At 40.1% G+C, this 25,795-nt stretch overlaps 1 protein-coding gene across 5 annotated transcripts in view; it reads right to left on the bottom strand.

Annotated features, from left to right (window-relative positions):
• The window catches only part of LOC126210109 (zinc finger protein 501-like), a 366,536-nt gene that overhangs the window by 266,534 nt on the left and 74,207 nt on the right, over window positions 1-25,795 (bottom strand). For all 5 annotated transcript variants that reach the window (XM_049939250.1, XM_049939251.1, XM_049939249.1 and 2 more), the window contains exon 5: window positions 7,534-7,596. In XM_049939250.1, the coding sequence (XP_049795207.1) occupies window positions 7,534-7,596 (63 nt within the window). The remainder of the gene's footprint in view (window positions 1-7,533; window positions 7,597-25,795) is intronic.

The raw sequence follows: 25,795 nt of genomic DNA on the forward strand, positions 1-25,795 counted from the left end.
TTAGTAATCAAGTATGTTATCTCTGTAAAGCTTCGATACCCAAGTCAAATAGCTGCAAATATGTTAATATTTAGGGAGGAGTTTTCCAATCGGTTCTCATAACAATGACCAATTTTACAGTTGTTACCATGACGGGGACATTTTTTTACAGTTGGCTTACTGCATGAGGACCTGTGCTTTTCAGTGAAGAATACAGATTTGGAACATAACAATGAGAAATAGTAATGAACAAGAGTGATGAGTCCATTTGCAGAGAGGGTAAAAAAAGTGTGTCACAGTCATGGAAATCGTATGTAAAATACAAACATATAGCATCTCGGACTGTAGTAATCTGAAGCAACCAACTGGACGACACACAGGGAGCGGTGCAGTTTTCAGCACCACACTACGGCACAGCAACCGACAATCGCAGAAATAAATGTGGTCGCAATAATGTCAACTGTGCATAATTTGAATTGCTGCTGTAGGTGAAACTTTTGAACTATTTGGCATGTGATGAATTTTTTGTGGAACAAGTTAGTTGGGCTTGAGTTTTGTACTTTTGATTTTCAAGTGTAAAAATATCATTAAAATGGCAAATACAGTAGATAGTGTTGTGGGAGCTAAGCTCGGTAAATAGTGAGAATACAGTAGTGCAGGACTCAAAGACACAGATTCTGAGGACATGACTTCATCTACATCTACATCCACAACCATACTCCGCAAGCCACCTGACGGTGTGTGGCGGAGGGTACCTTGAGTACCTCTATCGGTTCTCCCTTCTATTCCAGTCTTGTATTGTTTGTGGAAAGAAAGATTGTCGGCATGCCTCTGTGTGGGCTCTAATCTCTCTGATTTTATCCTCATGGTCTCTTTGCGAGATATACGTGGCAGGGAGCAATATACTGCTTGACTCCTCAGTGAAGGTATGTTCTCGAAACTTCAACAAAAGCCACTACCCAGCTACTGAGCGTCTCTCCTGCAGAGTCTTCCACTGGAGTTTATCTATCATCTCTGTAACACTTTCGCGAATACTAAATGATCCTGTAACGAAGCGTGCTGCTCTCCATTGGATCTTCTCTATCTCTTCTATCAACCCTATCTGGTACGGATCCCACACTGCTGAGCAGTATTCAAGCAGTGGGCGAACAAGTGTACTGTAATCTACTTCCTTTGTTTTCGGATTGCATTTCCTTAGGATTCTTCCAATGAATCTCAGTCTGGCATCTGCTTTACCGACGATCAACTTTATATGATGATTCCATTTTAAATCACTCCTAATGCGTACTCCCAGATAATTTATGGAATTAACTCCTTCCAGTTGCTGAGCTGCTATACTGTAGCTAAATGATAAGGGATCTTTCTTTCTATGTATTCGCAGCACATTACACTTGTCTACATTGAGATGCAATTGCCAATCCCTGCACCATGCATCAATTCGCTGCAGATCCTCCTGCATTTCAGTACAATTTTCCATTGTTACAACCTCTCGATACACCACAGCATCATCTGCAAAAAGCCTCAGTGAACTTCCGATGTCATCCACAAGGTCATTTATGTATATTGTGAATAGCAACGGTCCTACGACACTCCCCTGCGGCACACCTGAAATCACTCTTACTTCGGAAGACTTCTCTCCATTGAGAATGACATGCTGTGTTCTGTTATCTAGGATCTCTTCAATCCAATCACACAATTGGTCTGATAGTCCATAAGCTCTTACTTTGTTCATTAAATGACTGTGGGGAACTGTATCGAACACCTTGTGGAAGTCAAGAAACACGGCATCTACCTGGGAACCCGTGTCTATGGCCCTCTGAGTCTCGTGGACGAATAGCGCGTGCTGGGTTTCACATGATCGTCTTTTTCAAAACCCATGCTGATTCCTACAGAGTAGATTTCTAGTCTCCAGAAAAGTCATTATACTCGAACATAATAGATGTTCCAAAATTCTACAACTGATCGACGTTAGAGATATAGGTCTAAAGTTCTGCACATCTGTTCGACGTCCCTTCTTGAAAACAGGGATAACCTGTGCCCTTTTCCAATCCTTTGGAATGCTACGCCCTTCTAGAGACCTACGGTACACCGCTGCAAGAAGGGGGGCAAGTTCCTTCGCGTACTCTGTGTAAAATCGAACTGGTATCCCATCAGGTCCAGTGGCCTTTCCTTTTTTGAGCGATTTTAATTGTTTCTTTATCCCTCTGTCGTCTATTTCAATATCTACCATTTTGTCATCTGTGCGACAATCTAGAGAAGGAACTACAGTGCAGTCTTCCTCTGTGAAACAGCTTTGGAAAAAGACATTTAGTATTTCAGCCTTTAGTCTGTCATCCTGTGTTTCAGTACCATTTTGGTCACACAGTGTCTGGACATATTGTTTTGATCCACCTACCGCTTTGACATAAGACCAAAATTTCTTAGGATTTTCTGCGAAGTCTGTACATAGAACTTTACTTTCGAATTCATTGAATGCCTCTCGCATAGCCCTCCTCACACTACATTTCGCTTCGCGTTATTTTTGTTTGTCTGCAAGGCTTTGGCTATGTTTATGTTTGCTGTGAAGTTCCCTTTGCTTCTGCAGCAGTTTTCTAACTCAGTTGTTGTACCACGGTGGCTCTTTTCCATCTCTTATGACCTTGCTTGGCACATACTCATCTAATGCATATTGTACAATGGTTTTGAACTTTGTACACGTATCCTCAACGTTATCTGTACTTGAGACAAAACTTTTGTGTTGAGCCGTCAGGTACTCTGTAATCTCCTTTTTGTCACTTTTGCTAAACAGAAAAATCTTCCTACCTCTTCTAATATTTCTATTTATGGCTGAAATCATCGATGCAGTAACCACTTTATGATCGCTGATTCCCTGTTGACTTGATGCTACTCAACATGATAAAGGAATCACAGGAGGAACTCATCAAGGACTTGAATATAAATGGAGCCACAGCTGAATGCATCAGGTACTGACTTGTTTACTGAAATACCTGGTTCAGGCCTTATTGTGTCATGCGGAATGCCTTTGCTGTGATCTCACACGATGAAACAAGTAGCACATGCACAGATGGTGATTGTACTGAATTGAACACACACATTCTCAGTATTGATTCAAATGTATTGTCAATGGCTAAGCAACATATTTTGAAGTGGAAGGTTCAAGCAGAGCATGCGAAGATTACTGCTACAGAGAAGCTGGAGCAGAATGTTACAAAATGAAAACTAGATTTAGGAGAAAAGAAGCAGAGTCCATTACATTGTGAGAAGAAACTTGAATGTATGTTGCTTTTAAAGCAGGATAAAGGAAGTCTGTTGCACACAGAGATCAAGACAATGCTCCTGGCAAAATACTGGTATAAAAGCACGAAACATGAGAATTTTAATTTGATTTTCAACTGACCTTACAATTCTAAATACGACAAAATGTACTCCTAATTTTTGGAAACAGTATTAGAAAGAAAATACTATCTTGAAATACTGTTCAAAGAAAGACACAGCGCATTCTGGGTGACACAGTGACTGCGTGCTGTTTTTAGTCATTTGACTGGCACAAAAACTGAAACTCTAGAGCAGATACAACAAATATCTGTACGTATTGAAAAAGAGGAGAAACGAGATGATTGCAGAGGGCAGAGGAAGCAAAGGAAGACATAATTATCATCACGAATGCACATGATTACAAGTCACCTCACTACAGACAGTGACACATCTACATCTACATGGTTACTCTGCAAATCACATTAAAGTGCCTGGCAGATGGTTCATCAAACCACCTTCACAATTCTCTATTGTTCCAATCTCATATAGCGCACGGAAAGAATGAACACCTACATCTTTCTGTACAAGCTCTGATTTCCCATATTTTATCACAGTGATCATTTCTCCCAGAGTAGGTCGGTGTCAACAAAATATTTTCGCATTCTGAGGTGAAAGTTGGTGATTGGAATTTCGTGAGAAGATTCCACTGCAATGAAAAACACCTTTGTTTTAATGCTATCCACCCCTTCTTTGAACTTTTTCGATGTACTCCGTCAGTCCTATCTGGTAAGGATCCCACACCGCGCAGCAGTATTCTAAAAGAGGACGAACAAGCATAGTGTAGGCCTATAACACTACCTTGGGGAACAAGATGAGAGTGGAATACAACAAAGTGCACAGCCAAGGACCTGTGTGAGAAAGAACAGGCAGAGCTGTAAGAGTGTGTTCCTATCCAAATGTTTACGGAGATGTAAGTATTATACAGTGGAAGAAGAGACTTGAGAAGAAGCAAAAAAGACAGCACAGAGGTCAACAATGATGCAACTTGGAATGATGTAATGTGCAGGAAGACTGAGTGGTACCCACGAGTAACAGAACAGTCAAATGTCCACGATAGGCTTCTCGGGTTTTCTGCCGGATCCTAAAATCGACACGATTCGATATTTTTGGGATGCGCCGTCTTCAGCAGTTTTGAGCGGGTCTTGACAACAACAACATCCTCCTGAAGAGAGTGGGTAGGTGAATTGCTGAAATATCGAATCGTGTCGATTTTAGGATCCAGCAGAAAACTCGAAGAGGTTAGCAAGAATTATTATGCATGGAAAGCCTACAAAGCTAGAACTGTCAAATGGTTATGAACAGCGATTTGTTTATAGTGTGCTGATCCATTTGTGTTTACGAACTGTACGTGTAGTGCTAGCAGCGTCTCCATGCTGCCGCATCACACACAAGTTGTCTGAAGTATTTTGCTAAAGACTGATTATGAGCTGAAAATATTACATCGATTCGTAGGGTGACAATATTTTAGCAATTGTGTTTATTAATGGAAAGATGCACGAAATTACTTAGGAATACTGTAGACGAAATACCATTGTCGTTGTTGGGCTGTAGCTTGAATTAATGGAATATATTTGCTGTTAAAACAGAAATGAAGTGGCTCCTGTGATCAGTGGTAATTTGTTAAATTAATGTGGAAATACAAGCAGCAATGGTTACTTCAGCACGAATGTGAAATGAGCTTAACAGTTAATATAAAGAGGATGAGTGTAGGCACTGATAGGACATCTGTTACATGCCATAAAGATAATAACAGGAAGTAATATCGATCTCTACTGTTATTATTTTAAAGTGTCATTCTTTCCCTGTTTTAAACCGAGAAACTTAAATATTTGCAAGTATAGGAGACAAGTATTTGTAATAGGCTACACGGCCAGTTTCACAAAGCGCGTTCTCTCTGTAAAGGTTCCATATCCGAGCCTGACAGAAGCAAATATGTTAATATTTAAGGAGAAACTTTACATCGGGTTCCGCGGCGAGGACCAATTTTACACGAGGAGGTAATAAATCCCTGGGCAATGACAACAGGTATAGCCAACACAGAAGAGCTTTATTTGGACAATATTGCAGCTCACTGCCTGCAGAAAAGAAGAGGGAGTGGCGATATTATGAGGGGCATTCAATTAGTAACATAACACATTTACTTCTAAGAGCAGGCTGGTTTTATTCAGGATTCCAGTACACCATACTATTCTCCACTCTTCTGGCTAAAAAACCCTATTTTTCAACATAATCTCCACTGAATGCGACAGTCTTATGCCACATTGCTGGGAAGGCCCGAATGCTCGGCCCGAATGCTCACGTTGTACCCCTCTAACGGTCGACATGGGAGCCGACGTCTTGCTGCATCAGTAACTCCCCCAAATTTACTTACTGTTTCCAGTGGAGTGCATCTTTCATTGGGCCAACCAGATGGAAGTCAGAAGGTGTAAGATCCAGGCTGTAGGGTGGATGAGGAAGAACAGTCCAATGAAGTTTTTTAGCTCCTCTCAGGTACAAAGGCTTGTATGAGGCCTTCCACTGACACAGAAAAGAAGTTTGTTTACATTTTTGTGACAACGAAGATTCTAAAGTTGTTTCACCTATTCTCTGAGGTTAGCACAATACACTCCAGAGTTGACTGTTGCACCAAGACAGAGGACCTCAAACAAAATAACCTAACCCCTTCGGAGTCCCAGAAGACCACTCCTGTGAGTTTACTGGCTGAGGGGGCAGCTTTGAACTTTTTCTTCATAGGAGAGGTAGTGTGGTTCCACTCTGTGGATTGCGGTTTTGTTTCTGGTTCAAAGTGATGATACCGTATTTCATTATCTATGAGGATGTTTGACAAAAACTGTCACACTCTGCCCTATAACATTCGAGCAATTCCACAATGATGGACCTACATTGCCCTTTATGATCCACTGTTAGGCAACACCTGGTAACCCAGTGGGCACACACCTTAGAGTACCCCAGAGACGTCCAACTGAGCAGTGAGGTGTTCGATTGTGATCCGTCAATCGCCTCGAATGATAATGTCCACAAATTGCAAAACTGCACGAATCACATCCGTGTGTGGCCGGCCGGCACGTACGCGATCGGACAGGCCCGATCCACCTTCTTGTGATGTTGACAGACACCTTGCCCGATGACTCACTGTGCTTTTGTTCACTGCCAGATCTCCGTAGACATTTTGAAAGTGCCTATGGATATCTGTGATGCTCTGGTCTTCAACCAAAATAAATTCGATGAGAGCTCTCTGCTTGGAACGCACCTCCATTACAGACACCATTTCAAAGGCTACATATAGCGCCGACACCTACTGGAACTTTGTGAAACTGTAGTGGTTGGAGCAGGGATATTCCACCGTGTCCCGTGACAAATTCTGCATTTTATCAGCCAATGCTGGCCAAGAGAAAAAAAAATGTGTTGCACTACTTACTGAATGCTCATCATAGAATGCAAGATGTTAAAGAATTAATTTAAGAGGAACTGCAAAAAAGGAAAATCAGGATTAGTTAAATATGTAAAGAATCTGTTATGTAAATGATGCTCTACACAGGACAGTCAGACATAAATTTCAAAGGTAAAAAGTAAAGGCATTAACTGAAGATGTGCAGAGGGGTAGATCGCAATGATGAAAATTATCAGCAATGCAAATGAAGTTTTCCAGCAGTATATGATTCAAACTCAAAGAATTGGGAAACGGTGAATGAAGTATCTATGGATTTATTAAAATCATCAGGTGCAACAGGGACTTAGAGACTGAAAACCTGAAACGTTATTTTCAGAAATCATTCTCATCATAGTACCAAAGAAGAGACAAATATAAAACCTTATAGATGATCTGCATGACATGATTGTCTAGAATACACAGAAGACCCGTACAAAAGGCGTTATTTTAATGTATGGAAAAATAAGGAAGAAACTGAGAAAGCCACTGGCAAACTGCAGCTGTGAGGTGACTTTCGATGCAGGCTTGGGGGACTCTGTTGGTAAGGGCACTATCTGCAAAAGGAAGGTATCTGGGTTGAGTCCTCATCCAAACCAATGTTTTATTTCCTGTCTAGTTATTTGTTTTATAACAAATGTCACAACTGACAGGAACTATCATTTATTTCTTCCCATAAAAGCACACGTTACTTCAAATGCCTATTCATTCCATGACAGTTGGTGAGTTTATTGCTTGATGATACACATGAGCAACAAATATCTCACATTTACAAAAGTATAAGGCAATTTTTGTATGTTTGTATTACTTACAGGTTCTTTTTTTGTGTGTATTGCGTCAGGTGGAGAAATGGTTTCTTCTTGTGGCGGAGATTCCTGTATAGAAAGAACAAAAGTTACACATCAACTAAGAGGAGCACCAAAAGATGCATAAGAAACTAAATAAATTATCTGCTTACATTTCTGCAACATAAAAGTGAAGTTATGCTTCCACAGCAGAAACACTGGGAAAACTCACACTGCACTACTTACTAATAGTCTTCAGTCTAAAGACTACTTTGATGCATCTCTCCACACCAGCCTATCCAGTGCTAGTCTCTTCAGCTCTGAATAATTAGCACAACTTACTTTCATTTCAACACGCTTGTTTTAGCCAAGCCTTGGCATACCTACACAATTTTTTAACACCTATGCTTTCCTTCCTTACCAAATTAACTGTTCCTTGAGGTTTCAGGCTGTGTCCTATTAACTGATACTTTCTTATAGTTCAGTATGCAGAAAAAGAGATGTTGTTCGACTCTCAATAATGCATAGTATATCAAACTTTTCTTAACTTACTGCTGTGATTGGTAGATGCATAATTCAGGGCTCCCATTGCTGTACAGTGTACATCGAGTGGGTATAAGAAGTCTAGTTCCATGTCAATGCACTCTCCATCTCATTAGAAACTTTTTTTGCCCAATGACTTTGTTTGGTTAAGATTTTTTTAACTCATCCACATCTATTACACTAATGTCACTCAGGATCTGTGGAAGATATATTAGAACAACCTTCTTTTAAAAATTTATTGTTGTGGTCTTCAGTCCAGAGACTGGTTTGATGCAGCTCTCCATGCTACTCTATCCTGTGCAAGCTTCTTCATCTCCCAGTACCTACTGCAACCTACATCCTTCTGAATCTGCTTGGTGTATTCATCTCTTAGTCTCCCTCTACGACGTTTATCCTCCACACTGCCCTCAGTACTAAATTGGTGATCCCTTGACACCTCAGAACATGTCCTACTAACCGATCCCTTCTTCTTGTCAAATTGTGCCACAAATTCCTCTTCTCCCCAATTCCATTCAGTACCTCCTCATTAGTTATGTGATCTACCCATCTAATCTTCAGCATTCTTCTGTAGCACCACATTTCAAAAGCCTCTATTCCCTTCTTGTCTAAACTATGTTTCACTTCCATACATGGCTACACTCCATACAAATACTTTCAGAAACGACTTCCTGACACTTAAATCTATACTTGATGTTAACAAATCTTTCTTCTTCAGAAACGCTTTCCTTGTCATTGCCAGTCTACATTTTATATCCTCTCTACTTCTACCATCATCAGTTATTTTGCTCTCCAAATGGCAAAACTTGTCTACTACTTCAAGTGTCTCATCTCCTAATCAAATTCCCTCATAAGCATCACCTGATTTAATTTGACTACATTCCATTATCTTTGTTTTGCTTTTGTTGATTTTCATCTTATATACTCCTTTCAAGAACCTGTCCATTCCCTCAACAGCTCTTGGAGGTCGTTTGCTGTCTCTGCCAGAATTACAATGTCATCGACAAACCTCAAAGTTTTCATTTCTTCTCCATGGATTTTAATTCTTACTCCAAATTTTTCTTTTGTTCCCTTTACTGCTTGCTCAATATACAGATTGAATAACATCGGGGAGAGGCTACAACCCTGTCTCACTCCCTTCCCAACCACTGCTTCCCTTTCATGCCCCTCGACTCTTATAACTGCCATCTGGTTTCTGTACAAATTGTAAATAGCCTTTCGCTCCCTGTATTTTACCCCTGCCACCTTCAGAATTTGAAAGAGAATATTCCAGTCAACATTGTCAAAAGCTTTCTCTAAGTCTACAAATGCTAGAAACTTAGGTTTGCCATTCCATAATCTATGTTCTAAGAGAATTGACCTGCTTTCTTTGGGATTGGAATTACTATATTCTTCTTGAAGTCTCATACATATTGCTCATTAGACGGTAGAGTTTTGTCAGGTCTGGCTCTCCCAAGGCTATCAGTAGTTGTAATGGAATGACGTCTACTCCCAGGGCCTTGTTTCGACTCAGGTCTGTCAAACTCTTCACACAGTATCACATCTCCCATTTCATCTTCGTCTACATCCTCTTCCATTTCCATAATATTGTTCTCAAGTACATCACCCTTGTATAGACCCTCTATATACTCCTTCCACCTTTCTGCTTTCCCTTCTTTGCTTATAACTGGGTTTCCATCTGAGCTCTTGATATTCGTACAAGTGGTTATCTTTTCTCCAAAGGTCTCTTTAATTTTCCTATAGGCAATATCTATCTTACCCGTAGTGATATATGCCTCTACATCCTTACATTTGTCCTCTAGCCATCCCTGCTTGGCCATTTTGCACTTCCTGTTGATCTCATTGACATTTGTATTCCTTTTTGCTTACTTCATTTGCAGCATTTTCATATTTTCTCCCTTCATCAATTAAATTCAATATCTCTTCTGTTACCCACAGATTTCTACTAGCCCACATCTTTTTACCTAGTTTGTCCTCTGCTGCCTTCACAATTTTATCTTACAAAGCTACCCATTCTTTTTCTACTGTATTTCCTTCCCGCTTTCTTGTCAAATGTTCCCCAATGCTCTCTCTGAAACTCACTACAACCTCTGGTTCTTTCAGTTTAACCAGGTCCCATCTCCTTAAATTCCTACCTTTATGCAATTTCATCAGTTTCAGTCAACAGTTCATAACTAATAAATTGTGGTCAGAGTCCACATCTGCCACTGGGAATGTCTTACCATTTAAAACCTATTTCATAAATCTCTTACAATTACATAACCTACCTGAAACCTTCCAGAGTCTCCACACCTGTTCCCTGTATATAACCTTCTTTCATGATTCATAACCAAGTGTTAGCTATGATTAAATTATGCTCTGTGCAAAATTCTACCAGACGGCTTCGTCTTTCTTCCTTACCACCATCCCATATTCACCTACTACTTTTTCTTCTCTTCCTTTTCCTAATATTGAATTCCAGTTCCCCATGACTATTAAATTTTCATCTCCCTTCACTGTCTGAATAATTTCTTTTATCTCATCATACATTTCTTCAATCTCTTCTTCATCTGCGGAGCTAGTTGGCATATAAACTTGTACAACTGTGGTAGACGTGGGCTTCATGATTATCTTGGCAACAATAATTCGTTCACAATGCTGTTCATAGTAGCTTACCTATGCTCCTATTTTTTTATTCATTATTAAACCTATTCCTGCATGAACCATGGACCTTGCCGTTGGTGGGGAGGCTTGTGTGCCTCAACGATACAGATAGCCGTACCGTAGGTGCAACCACAATGGAGGGGTACCTGTTGAAGAGGGGCAGCAGCTTTTTCAGTAGCTGCAGGGACAACAGCCTGGATGATTGACTGATCTGGCCTTGTAACACTAACCAAAACGGCTTTGCTGTGCTGGTACTGCATATGGCTGAAAGCAAGGGGAAACTACGGCCATAATTTTTCCTGAGAGTATGCAGCTTTATTGTTTGGTTAAATGATGATGGCGTACTCTCTGGTAAAATATTCTGGAGGTAAAATAGTCCCCCATTCGGATGTCTGCGAGGGGACTACTCAAGAGGACGTCGTTATCAGGAGAAACAAAACTGGCATTCTACGGATCGGAGTGTAGATTGTCAGATCCCATAATTGGGCAGGTAGGTTAGAAAATTTAAAAAAGGGAAATGGATAGGTTGACATTAGATATAGTGGGAATTATTGAAGTTCGGTGGCAGGAGGAACAAGACTTTTGGTCAGGTGAATACAGGGTTATAAATACAAAATCAAATATGTATTACGTATTTTTATTTTATGACATTACAAGCATTCTGTACACCCACACATCATAACTAATGGTTATTTTTGGAAAATTTTTATTGAGTTAATTCTTTCTTCCGGTTACAAGTATCAATGTATTGATAATCATGCATCCCAGTTGGTTAAGCTGTACCGAGTGATAAATGCTTATCTTTCCTTGCGACAATGTTTGCAACTTATTGTTGCTGGTTTCTTAAATTAGTAGTAGTGGTCACGGATTGGGAGTCTTAAGTTTCAGTTGCAAATATACATTTTGCTGTTGGTTGAAATGTGGGTGCATTAATATGTGTTGTGGCACATTATACTGTCTACCATGGTTCACATTGGCTGAGCTGAAGTTTCAGCATGAATTTATTTCTTGTAAGTTGTGCCAGGCAGTTTATCTTCCGACACTTGTACTCCCATTTTTAGAGTTTGCTTAACAACCATACTTGCTTTTTTATATCGCATGTGTAAAGTGCAGTGGTATAAACAAAAATGATACACACTTGTCACAACAGAACACACTATACTAAATCCTAATATCACATTTATGTGATAAATCTCAGCACAGGAATAGCACTAATGCTCTAATCAAAATGCACTCTAGAAAATGGATCAGGGTGCTCAGGCAAGGATTTAACATCTGGTCCTCCAGAAAGAGAGTACAGAGCCTTAACACCTTCATTACATCCTTTGGTGTGTGGGATGGTTCCTTGGAAAGGGCAAGGCTGACTTCTTTCTCTAATCTGATGGGACTACCGATGACCTCACTGTTTGGTAACCTCCCCATCCCCAAACCAACCAACCAACCAACCAACCTTGGTGTGTGGAGGAGTATAACATATGTGATGTCCAAGATGAAGACAGGGAGGAAAATGAGGAATATGTTCATGTTAAACAACTGGAATGAGAGGAAAGTAGGAGTGAAGAGAGGCACGAGGAAAATTTTTGTTCTGCGGCTCTCCCTCCCCGCGACCTGTACGTGCCACTCTTCTTATCGACCCTGACAGCTGTAATTCCTGTCACAGCTCGAAGCCTCCTACGGCATTCTATACTTGTACCAATCAAATCTCAGTGACATTTGGGAGAGGCAAGAACTTATATGCACAGTAACAATGATGAACAAACGCTATATACAGAGTGATAAAAATTCCATTAGGGAGCAATGACAGTATTATAAAAAGGATAGTTGCAGATATGCACAACAAAAAGACTGTCAGCATATCATCTTTTGCCGAACAGCCCTTCATCAGAAATAGACAAAACACACACACACGACCACAGTGTCTGGCTGCCGGTCTGGCCGCAGCAGTTAGAGAGACTGTGGTCATGTGTGTGTGTGTGTGTGTGTGTGTGTGTGTGTGTGTGTGTGTTCTGTCTATTTTTGATGAAGGCCTTTTGGTCAAAAGCTTACTTGCTTACAGTCTTTTTGTTGTGCCTATCTGCGACTCAGCATCTCCACTATAAGGTGAGCAGAAAATGTCCTTTTCCTAATATTGTCTTTATTCCATCCTGGATTTTCCATTGTTCCATTAGAGGGAAATATTTTTTTCTGTTAGTGTGTTCAAAATACTGCGTCTTAAATGAAAACTCATGTTTCAGTTTTTGTCTGGCAAAGAATTTGAATCAAACTGTTTGTTGTGACTTGGCGAGACAGCCAAACCTCTATGAGGTAGCCGAAAGGCACGCGTTTAAGCTCATGCAGGCTGGCGTGAGGTCTGGAACAGTTAAAGGAGTTGAGTCTAGTAAAAAAAGTACGTAGCTTCTGGAATACTTAATTTTAATCCATAATTGGTGAACATCGGTCTGACGGTACATGCATCACAAGATAAATAGCAATTGATAATGGCGCCTTGCTAGGTCGTAGCAAATGACGTAGCTGAAGGCTACTATCGTCTCGGCAAATGAGAGCGTAATTTGTCAGTGAACCATCGCTAGCAAAGTCGGCTGTACAACTGGGGCGAGGGCTAGGAAGTCTCTCTAGACCTGCAGTGTGGCGGCGCTCGGTCTGCAATCACTGATAGTGGCGACATGCGGGTTCAACGTATACTAATGGACCGCGGCCGATTTAAAGGCTACCACCTAGCAATTGTGGTGTCTGGTGGTGACACCACACTGTTATGCTGAAATTCTGGATAAATGGCAGTGTCACAGGGCCACTTAAAGTATCTTCCAGGTATTTAGGCCAGGTAAAGCCACATGTTACACATGACTTATTCCTTCTGGGTACTGGTCTTAACTTCTGCATAGAATCGAGTGTAAGGGCGTACACACTCTCAAATGGCGTGTGGGAAAAAGGAACACCTAAATCTTTCCATTCGAGCTCTCATTTCTCTTATTTTATTGTGACGATCATTTCTCCCTACGTAGGTGGGTGTCAACAAAATATTTTCGCATTTGGAAGAGAAAGTTGGTCATTGAAATTTCATAAATAGATCTTGCTGCTGCAAAGAAAACCGCCTTTGCTTCTGTGACTGCCACCCCAATTCGCATATCATAACAGTGACACTCTTACCCCTACTGTGCGATAACACGAAATGAGCTGCCCTCCTTTGCACTTTTTTGATGTCCTCCGTCAATTGTACCTGGTAAGGATCCCTCACCACGCAGCAACGTTCCAGCAGGGGAGGGACAAGTGTAATGTAGGCTGTCTCTTTAGTGAGTTTGTCGCATCTTCTATGTGTTCTGCCAACAAAGCACAGTCTTTGCTTTGCCTTCCCCACAACATTATCTATGTGGTCTTTACTATTTAAGTTGCTCGTAATTGTAATTCCTAGGTATTCAATTGCAATTTAATTAGAGGTTAAGCATGTTCCTGAGGTTCAGTATTGTACATGCTGCCATGGTTTGGCCAGATAAATTAATTTGAATGTGACAAAAAGAGAAGAGTGGGTGTGTGTGTTACTCAAAACTCACCACTGAGAACGCTTCTCTGAAGAGAAAAAAATGGATTGAGAAGTCTAGGTAAAATAAATCACAAATTCTGTTGGAATTCTGTACCTCAGTATACTTTTATTAATCAATGCATTGGATTGAAACTTGCCAGACAGTGTACCATCTTCAGAGTAAATTCCTGAACTTTTCATATTTTCAACATCAAGATGAAAGGAATCAACTCCCCCCCCCCGACCGAACAGAAGTAAGACTTATGCTCCTTTTGGCTTCCCCCCCCTCCGACCGAACAGAAGTAAGACTTATGCTCCTTTTGGCTCCAAAATAGTAGTTCCCATTGAGACAATATACAGTAACTATTTCATAACTATGTAGCTATGTTCGTTCTGACAACTTTTAAAATTTTCTTGTCTGCCCATCAGGGTGAAAGTAACATATAATTATCCACATTGCTTCAGAACCGCAACTTCTCCCCTATTTGCTTCACCTGGTCCTACTCAACCCAACAAGCCACCTTCCTAGATGCTGACCTCCACCTCAGAGATGACTACATCAGTACCTCCATCCATATCAAACCTACTAACCACCAGCAATACCTCCACTTTGACAGCTGCCACCCATTCCATATCAAGAAGTCCTTTCCGTACAGCCTAGCCACCTGTCGTCATCCCATCTGCAGCGATGAGCAGACCCTCTCGGAATATACCGAGAGTCTCACCGAAGCCTTCACTAACTGTAATTATCCTCCTCCCAACCTTGTACAAAAACAAATCTGCCGTGCCTTATCTTTCCAGTATCCCACCACCTTCCAATGTCCCACAGTCCGGCCACAGAGGAGCATTCCCTTCGTAACTCAGTACCGTCCAGGACTGGAGCAACTGAATTACATTCTCTGTTGTACCCTGAAATGAGAAATGTCCTGCCCACTATCCTTTCCATCCCTCCTACAGTGGTATTCAACCATACAATCGTCCATCCTTACACAACCCCTGGTTCCAATCTCTCACCTCGTAGCTCATAACCCCATAACAGACCTAGATGCAAGACCTGTCCCATACATCCTCCTACCACCACCACCACCTACTCCAGTCTGGTCACTAAACATCACCTATCCCACCAAAGGCAGGGCTACCTGTGAAACCAGTCATGTGATTTACAAGCTAAGATGCAACCACTGTGCTGCATTCTATGTAGCCAAGACAGCCAACAAGCTGTCTGTCTGCACGAATGGCCACCGACAAACTGTGGCCGAGAAACAAGTGGACCACCCTGTTGCTGAACACGCTGCCAAACATGATGTCCCTCATTTCAATGAATGATTCACAGGCTGTGCCATATGGATCCTTCCAACACCAGTTTTTCTGAATTGCGCAGGTGGGAACTTTTCCTACAGTACATCCTACATTCCCGTAACCCTCCTGGCCTCAACCTTTGTTAGTCACTGTCCTCACCCATCCAGCCCCCTCCCTGTTCCCATTCCAGTACTACACAGCTGTAATTTCATCGCCACACCCAGTCTTTTAATTTCTTCTTTCTTCACTTCTCCTTTTTATTTCTCTCCATTCTGCTATCTCCCCCCCCCCTCCCGCCCCCTTTTCTCTCCTGCCCTTCATCTAAACTGTATCACTTCACTGTCCACCACACCCATCATAGTATCCCTCCCCCTCCTTACCCCCCACCCCGTTGCCACTCCCATCATGTGCTAGTGCTCCTACTTGCAGTGTGGTTTCAATTGCCTGAGAGTGCAGACGTGTGTGTGAGTTGCATTAGTGTGTGTGTGTGTGTGTGTGTGTGTGTGTGTGTGTGTGTGTGTGTGTTTATTAATGACAAAGGCCTTAATGGCCGAAAGCTATAATTGTGTGCATGTTTTTGTTGTGCCTATCGTGACTCAGCATCTCCGCTGTATATTGTTACATTCCATCCTGGATTTTCCATTGTTTTATTAACATATAAATATGTCTGACAAACTACAATATTTGGACAGGGTGTTTCAAAAATGACCGGTATATTTGAAACGGCAATAAAAACTAAACGAGCAGCGATAGAAATACACCGTTTGTTGCAATATGCTTGGGACAACAGTACATTTTCAGGCAGACAAACTTTCGAAATTACAGTAGTTACAATTTTCAACAACAGATGGCGCTGCGGTCTGGGAAACTCTATAGTACGATATTTTCCACATATCCACCATGCGTAGCAATAATATGGCGTAGTCTCTGAATGAAATTACCCGAAACCTTTGACAACGTGCCTGGCGGAATGGCTTCACATGCAGATGAGATGTACTGCTTCAGCTGTTCAATTGTTTCTGGATTCTGGCGGTACACCTAGTCTTTCAAGTGTCCCCACAGAAAGAAGTCACAGGGGTTCATGTCTGGCGAATAGGGAGGCCAATCGACGCCGCCTCCTGTATGTTTCGGATAGCCCAAAGCAATCACACGATCATCGAAATATTCATTCAGGAAATTAAAGACGTCGGCCGTGCGATGTGGCCGGGCACCATCTTGCATAAACCACGAGGTGTTCGCAGTGTCGTCTAAGGCAGTTTGTACCGCCACAAATTCACGAAGAATGTCCAGATAGCGTGATGCAGTAATCGTTTCGGATCTGAAAAATGGGCCAATGATTCCTTTGGAAGAAATGGCGGCCCAGACCAGTACTTTTTGAGGATGCAGGGATGATGGGACTGCAACATGGGGCTTTTCGGTTCCCCATATGCACCAGTTCTGTTTATTGACGAAGCCGTCCAGGTAAAAATAAGCTTCGTCAGTAAACCAAATGCTGCCCACATGCATATCGCCGTCATCAATCCTGTGCACTATATCGTTAGCGAATGTCTCTCGTGCAGCAATGGTAGCGGCGCTGAGGGGTTGCCGCGTTTGAATTTTGTATGGATAGAGGTGTAAACTCTGGCGTATAAGACGATATGTGGACGTTGGCATCATTTGGACCGCAGCTGCAACACGGCGAACGGAAACCCGAGGCCGCTGTTGGATCACCTGCTGCACTAGCTGCGCGTTGCCCTCTGTGGTTGCCGTACGCGGTCGCCCTACCTTTCCAACACATTCATCCGTCACGTTCCCAGTCCGTTGAAATTTTTCAAACAGATCCTTTATTGTATCGCTTTTCGGTCCTTTGGTTACATTAAACCTCTGTTGAAAACTTCGTCTTGATGTAACAACACTGTGTTCTAGGAGGTGGAATTCCAACACCAGAAAAATCCTCTGTTCTAAGGAATAAACCATGTTGTCTACAGCACACTTGCACGTTGTGAACAGCACACGCTTACAGCAGAAAGACGACGTACAGAATGGCGCACCCACAGACTGCGTTATCTTCTATATCGTTCACATCACTTGCAGCGCCATCTGTTGTTGAAAATTGTAACTACTGTAATTTCGAAAGTTTGTCCGCCTGAAAATGTACTGTTGTCCCAAGCATATTGCAACAAACGGTGTATTTCTATCGCTGCTCGTTTAGTTTTTATTGCCATTTCAAATATACCGGTCATTTTTGAAACACCCTGTAAGTGAAAATGTTCAGTCCTGCAGTCTTTACAGGGATAGGATTTGAAGTAATTTTATTTTTTCCTTTTTCTCAGATCATTGAGGTGTAGAATCACAGTTACTCATTGTTAATAGTACACTGGGATAAAGAATTCCACTGAAATTGAAACAGAGCTGGGGATTTATTTTTCCCAAACTTGTTACCCCCTTTCTTTCAGAGAATAATCATTTGTGGTTAGTTTTGAGAAACACCTACTTTTCTCTTGGCAATGTGTTAACTTTTTCTGAAACACAGCAGTGTTTACACAACTTAAGCTCACTGATGTGCTAATGCAGTTGCAACTGTGGTGGAATCCTGAGGCAGTAGATTATTAAACAAGCAAATGAGGACAAAACATGTCCTTAACTTATGGAAAAGTTAATTGTCAGTGTAAGAATAAATGTGTAATTTCTTCAATCATGTTGCTGGAAACCCACACCAAATTGCATTTAACCTGTTGATGGGAGAACCAAATGAAATCAATTTTGTCAGTTGTTGGAAAACAATTGACTGATTCGGCTGTAGTTTCACATATCATTTAGATTAGATTATTGTTTATTAATGTCTTTCAAGTCAAACCAGTCTGAGGGAGCAAGCAAATGAAAATGGTCAACACCATTTGTCGCAGTTTTGCATATTAACTGCATTATTCATTCATTCTCTCTCTCTCTCTCTCTCTCATTTTTTTAAAAGTAGAATCAGCTGTAGTTTCTCTGTTGGCTTGTAACACCATAGCTTAGACATTACATACCTTTTGTTGATTCATTTAGCTTTCTATTTTGTTCAACATCCCATCATTGAACTTCTGTAATTAGTGTATGATTAATTCGCTACTGTAATTAAGTATAATCTCTGTAATGATCTTTTGTCTTCCTCATATAATCTCTTTGGTTATCTTTAAAATTAAATAATTTTGGGTTTATGCAAATGTTCTGTTTTATTTAAAATGTTTGTTTGCGGTCATGTAAATTGCTGACCTTCACTTAGGGTTCTTAGTTACTTTGTATGTAAAACGTGTTGTGGTTCCTCTCGGGAACGGAACTGTGTAGCACGCGCAAATTGTAGTTGGCCTAGGTAGAAAAGGTGGAATTGAGTCAGTCGAGGATGAGCTACCAAACTATCAACTGCTCATGTAAAAGTTGGGTATTGTGCTGGTTCCGAGAGAGGCTTTTCCTGACGCTTTCCAATGCCTCGGATGGATGGATAAAGAGCTGGAACTATTCTTGAATTGGTATATATCATCGCCACCAAGAAATGACAGAGTCCAGCAATTCTACCTGGGTCATTCCATATCAAAACACCCAATAAAAAATAAATTTTACACCCACCTCCTTAGATTTTCATGAAATTTGGCTCAAATGGTTCTAATACCATCATGACAACACCTGCAAATTTTTTTTGCTGTATCTTTTATAGTTTTTTTATAAATTTTTAAAGTTTTTATGTTTTGCGTTTTCCGAACCTTCGGAAATGGAAAACTCTTTTAGATAATATCACTAATTTTTGCAGCAAGTTTGTTTATTATACATATTTGAAGATAAAAATGATACTATTAAAATATATTAATATTTTCTATGAAAAAAATATATATGTATTTTTTTTTTAAACGGATGTTTTGTTTTATAAGAATTGCAATATCTAAGAGTCTCAGACCTGATAGAATGCTCAAATTTGTTATAATTTACTCCTAAACATATAGGCTACTTGATAAAAATAATGATGGCTTTTTAACATGTTTATTAATTATAGTAGATTACATTAGAATTATGTACAAAGATAGTGTACTTACGACACTTATGTATAACCCAACTGATTGCTTGAAACATTGAATTTTTTGAGTAATTCTGTCTTTTTAATAAACATTATTGCTGATTCAAACTATTTTTCCACTTCATCCTAGAGCTTTCAGTTCTTTTGTTACAGTCTTTTTTGAAGTAATACATTCTTCGAGTGGCGCTTGATTGAGGTGCGTCTACTACACAGACTATGTGCTCCAAAGGCACTATCCAAGAATCTTCTCTTTCAGGCCAATAAAATGATGCAGCTGGTCCTGAAGGATGTAGAAATAGAATTTCTGCATCTTCTTCATCATTGAATATTGTTTTTACCAGTCCAAAGTACCAGTTACCATCATAATTTGCAGCCACATAGCTATTTATGGATGGTTCAACACGAACCTAGTCAGAAGAAGAATGGAAAGAAAAGGCTAAGGAGGGTTTTACACTATCTGTAGTCGTCCTAATTTCAAGGTTGTTTGTTGGAATTGGTTTGCAGTTATGAAAACTTCTTGTTCCAGGAATGGTTCGGGTTGCTGAAAAACGTTTTTCTAGTTTTAATCGTAGCAAATCAGCTTCTTTTTTGTCAATAAAGTGTACACATCGATTGCTGTCATTATTTGTTCTTCGTCGGAAAGCTGTAGACTGGCTTTCCTTAAAATTCTTTTAATAGTTCCTCCTAGGCCATCACAAATTGACTTCCCATGACTTGTAGCAAAACAAAAAAGAGTGTTGGGCCTTCAAATTAAAGTCTCTCAAGTGTTCAGTCAAATTTTTAAAACTGTTTCTATTTTTGTACTGCCCAGCACAACCATCTGTAAAGTAGTGAACTGAGTCAATGTCAGTATGATGTAATGACAGCCACTTTGTAATTTCTTTTTGTACAAAGTTAACAAAACCAGTGTCATGTTTTTGGTCATCACTAATAAAACAGTGGTTGGAAACAAAAACATTGTTTTCCTCATTTCTTAGAAAAACTCCAACTGGGTGTAGAGTACAACCACCTCTATTCCAGTGGTAACTTTGGATCTCATTTTGTATAACAAAGGAATAATTTTCACTGAAATCCATCACAATAATTGTTGTTTTGGGTGGTGGGTCTTCTTTCAATCTTTTAAAGGCTGCTGATTGGGATTTTGCTATAAACGTGTGCGGGGTGAGCTTTTCCAACGACCTAACCAATAAAGAAATGTAGTCTTCAACACTGATAGACTGCTTGATCATTTCTGCCCTGTCTGTGTTAACCCACTGACTGATTACAATTTCTTCTTCTAAATCATAATCTTCACTTAGTTTTTCAGTTAAGTACTCAGTTAGTGCAGTATTTGCAGGACAGCTGTCGCAATGATGTAGCATGCAGTTTTGGTTTTCCGTGTTGCACACAAGCATCTTAATTAGGTCCTTATAAGATTCTTCAATTTTCACAGCATCCAGTAATAGTTTAACATTCTGGTGGATACTGCATACACATACAGTGTGTGTGCGCCTGCAGCACCAGCAAGGATACACCATTTAGGTCTCAAGAAACAAAATTTTGAAAATCCTACTTCTACCTCGGGATTCTCCCATTTGAAAGAATAATAGAGTTCTCTCAAGTTACACAAAATGAGTCTTTTTTGCATGTACACATTTTTTTGAACACTTACTTTGTCTTTTGTTCCAGGTAGCACTCTGGAACTCTCATCCTTTTCATAAAAATCTGTTACAAGTCTTACTGTATTTTCATAAGGAGTTTTACCTTTTTTTGGACCAGGAGTTTCCAAAATACCCTTTTCAGATTTTAGCTTTCTAGCTTGTCGCACCATGTACTCACTTACATTAAATTCTTTCATCCCTTTATTTCGACTCCAAGAATCTGGAGGTCAGAATCTGGATTTTTCTAGACCTCCCAACCGATGAAATCTTCTCTTTCATAAGAGAAATCATTACATCAAAATCCTTTGCTTTCTCAACCACACTTGTATCTTCTTCGTCATCATCAGAACTTGGTGCATCATATTTTAATGCTTTTGAAACCGCCTTTTTTGCAGTCTTTTCAATACTGCTAACCTTCCTTTTAAAATAAGACCCTTTACTTTGTTCTGACAAGCCATGAAGCTTTATTGGTGTTAAACCTAAATTATCAAGAGCAATGTTTGTTTGTACGAGGGATTCATTTCTGGATTCCAATGATTCTAATTCAACCATGACTTCATCATCTGTTTCACTTTCATTGACTTCAACTCTTAATTTTTCCTCACAAAAGTTACGGCATGTTGAGCAAAGCTTTTGTCCGGGTTTTATGCTAATATTTTTTGTCAGTAATTGTTTAGAAAGATCCAAGCCTACACTTCTCAACGATTTTTTGATGGGCTTTTTGTGTTTTTTAGTGGGTCTACACATGTTGTTTGATACTTTTCAAAAACATTTAAAAAGTAGTAGCTGTGGTGTGAACATATATTCTTAAATTCACACAGATTAATTCCAGATCGTAAGTGGATCAAATCTTTTTATTCCTCACTCAGTTCAGATATCGGTTGTAACTAAGAGAGTTAATTTGGAGCTGGAACGGCTGCTCATGTCGGGTGCGGGGTCACACATTGGTGTGGTTCCTGTTGATTCTCTCAGTAGGTGGGATTATACTAGGCATGGCCTTCACCTCAACAGGAAGGGGAAGGGTAAATTGGCTGGGGAAATAGCAGGAAAGTTAAAGGGGGGAGGCACTGTCATGAGTGGTAAAATACCAGTGGTTATAGGATTCAGAAAAGACCCTTTTTTAGGGTAGGGAGGACAGAAAGAAAGCAAATTTTAAGAGAGGTTAGAACTGAGACAAATCTTCAGTTTGAGAAAGAAATCAAAAAACATAATTCCAGCTTATTACATCAGCATAAACAGCCATTGGTTAAGAATTTTCAACTGTCAGCAGATATTTTAACTCCACCCAATTTTAACTCAGTCAATGAGAAATGTCAGCTATCTTTATTGCATCCAAATATTCGAGGACTGAGAAATAAAATTAATGAATTAACTATCTGCATAGATGAATTAGAGTCTTCAAACCCAGCTGACATAATCTGCCTCTCTGAACATCATGTGACCACTGGTATAGAACTTTTAAGTGTTACAGGGTTTAGGTTAGCATCTCACTTTTGTAGATCAGAAATGGAGAAAGGAGGAGTTGCCACATTCATCAGGAACTGTCATAAATTTAAGAACATAGACATTCATAAATTTTGCCTAGAACAGCATATGGAAGCATGTGCAACAGAATTAGAATTTCACAAAAAATCCTTCATAATATTAAGTGTATATCGAGCACCTGCAGGTAACTTTAATCTGTTTGTCAACCAACTTGAAGCTGTACTGGCCCATTTAACAACCAAAAACAAAGAAATAGTGGTTGCTGGTGATTTCAATGTAGATTTCTTTAAAGACTCTCCCAATAAGAACTTGTTTGAGTTAGTAACACTATCATTCAACTTAATTCCCACAGTAAAGTTCCCCACTAGGATAGCCACTTGCTCACAAACAGCCATTGATAATATCTTTATAGAAAAGTCCAATGAACAAAATTATATTACAAAACCAATAGTCAATGGCCTCTCAGACCATGACATGCAGTTCCTTCTGTTAAATGTTAATACTGAACAGGATATAAAATCTGTTAAATCTGAGCTCAAAAGGGTAATCAGTAAGCCAAAAATTGATTATTTTAGGACACTCCTCAGAGACATTCACTGGACTGATGTTTACAGCGTTCATGGCATGAATGAAAAATATAACATTTTTGCTAATAAAGTGCTTACCTTATTCGAACACTGCTTTCCCCCAAAACTTACCAAGGTTAGAGCAAAGTCTACAAAGAAGTCATGGATTACTCGAGGAATAGGGGTATCTTGTAAAACAAAAAGAAAACTGTATCTGTCACTCCGAAACATTTCCAATGTTGATGCTATAGCACATTATAAGAAATACTGCAAAATATTAAAGACTGTAATACGGATGTCAAAGCAAATATATTACAAGGAAAAGATAGTCATATCAGATAACAAAATAAAGACAATATGGGATATAGTGAAGGAGGAGACCGGTAGAACTAGACATGAAGAGGAACAAATAGCATTAAGAGTAAATGATACATTGGTGACAGATGTGTATAGTGTTGCAGAACTTTTTAACAAACATTTTATAACTGTTACTGAAAAGATGGGGTTGTCAGGTTCGGTAGATGCTGCTATGGATTACCTTAGACCAGACATTTCAAGTAACTTCCTTAATATGAATTTGACCCTCACTACCCCAACAGAAATAATGTCCATCATAAAATCTTTAAAATCAAAAACATCTAGTGGGTATGATGAAATATCAACAAAGTTAATTAAAGAATGTGATTCTGAGCTAAGTAGCATATTAAGCTATCTATGTAACCAGTCGTTTATTAGTGGAATATTTCCTGAATGGCTGAAATATGCTGAAGTTAAGCCACTGTTTAAGAAGGGAGATAAAGAAATAGCATCAAATTTCCGTCCAATTTCACTGTTGCCAGCATTCTCAAAAATTTTCGAAAAAGTAATGTACAGTCGTCTTTATAACCATCTTATCTCAAATAACATACTGTCAAAGTCACAGTTTGGATTTCTAAAAGGTTCTGATATTGAGAAGGCTATCTACACTTACAGTGAAAATGTGCTTAATTCATTAGACAAAAAATTGCAGGCAACTGGTATATTTTGTGATCTGTCAAAGGCATTTGACTGTGTAAATCACAATATCCTTTTAAGTAAACTAGAATATTATAGTATAACAGGAAATGCTGCAAAATGGTTCAAATCTTATATCTCTGGCAGGAAAAAAAGGGTGTTATTAGGAAAGAGACATGTATCAAGCTATCAGGCCTCATCCAACTGGGAACTAATTACATGTGGGGTCCCACAAGGTTCCATTTTGGGGCCCTTACTTTTTCTTGTGTATATCAATGACCTTTCATCAGTAACATTACCAGATGCCAAGTTTGTTTTGTTTGCCGATGATACAAACATTGCAATAAATAGCAAGTCAAATGTAGTCTTAGAAAGATCAGCCAATAAAATATTTGTGGACATTAATCACTGGTTCCTAGCCAATTCTTTGTCACCAAACTTTGAAAAAACACACTACATGCAGTTCAGAACTTGTAAGGGGTGTCCCAAGAGTATATGTCTAACATACGATGACAAGAAGATAGAAGAAGTGGACAGTGTTAAATTCTTGGGATTACAGCTTGATAATAAATTCAACTGGGAGGAGCACACCACAGAACTGCTGAAGCGTCTTAACAAATCTCTGTTTGCAATGCGAATTTTGTCAGACATAGGGGATATAAAAATGAAAAAGCTGGCATACTATGCTTACTTTCATTCCATGATGTCATATGGGATTATTTTTTGGGGTAATTCATCAAGCCAAGCTAAAGTTTTCCGGGCACAAAAACGTGCAGTGAGAGTTATATGTGGTGAGAACTCAAGAACATCCTGCAGAAGCCTGTTTAGGGAACTAGGGATACTAACTACTGCTTCCCAATATACACTCCTGGAAATTGAAATAAGAACACCGTGAATTCATTGTCCCAGGAAGGGGAAACTTTATTGACACATTCCTGGGGTCAGATACATCACATGATCACACTGACAGAACCACAGGCACATAGACACAGGCAACAGAGCATGCACAATGCCGGCACTAGTACAGTGTATATCCACCTTTCGCAGCATTGCAGGCTGCTATTCTCCCATGGAGACGATCGTAGAGATGCTGGATGTAGTCCTGTGGAACGGCTTGCCATGCCATTTCCACCTGGCGCCTCAGTTGGACCAGCGTTCGTGCTGGACGTGCAGACCGCGTGAGACGACGCTTCATCCAGTCCCAAACATGCTCAATGGGAGACAGATCCGGAGATCTTGCTGGCCAGGGTAGTTGACTTACACCTTCTAGAGCACGTTGGGTGGCACGGGATACATGCGGATGTGCATTGTCCTGTTGGAACAGCAAGTTCCCTTGCCGGTCTAGGAATGGTAGAACGATGGGTTCGATGACGGTTTGGATGTACCGTGCACTATTCAGTGTCCCCTCGACGATCACCAGTGGTGTACGGCCAGTGTAGGAGATCGCTCCCCACACCATGATGCCGGGTGTTGGCCCTGTGTGCCTCGGTCGTATGCAGTCCTGATTGTGGCGCTCACCTGCACGGCGCCAAACATGCATACGACCATCATTGGCACCAAGGCAGAAGCGACTCTCATC

Source organism: Schistocerca nitens, chromosome 10, assembly GCF_023898315.1.
Source record: "Schistocerca nitens isolate TAMUIC-IGC-003100 chromosome 10, iqSchNite1.1, whole genome shotgun sequence".
Classification (NCBI taxonomy): Eukaryota; Metazoa; Arthropoda; class Insecta; order Orthoptera; family Acrididae; genus Schistocerca; species Schistocerca nitens.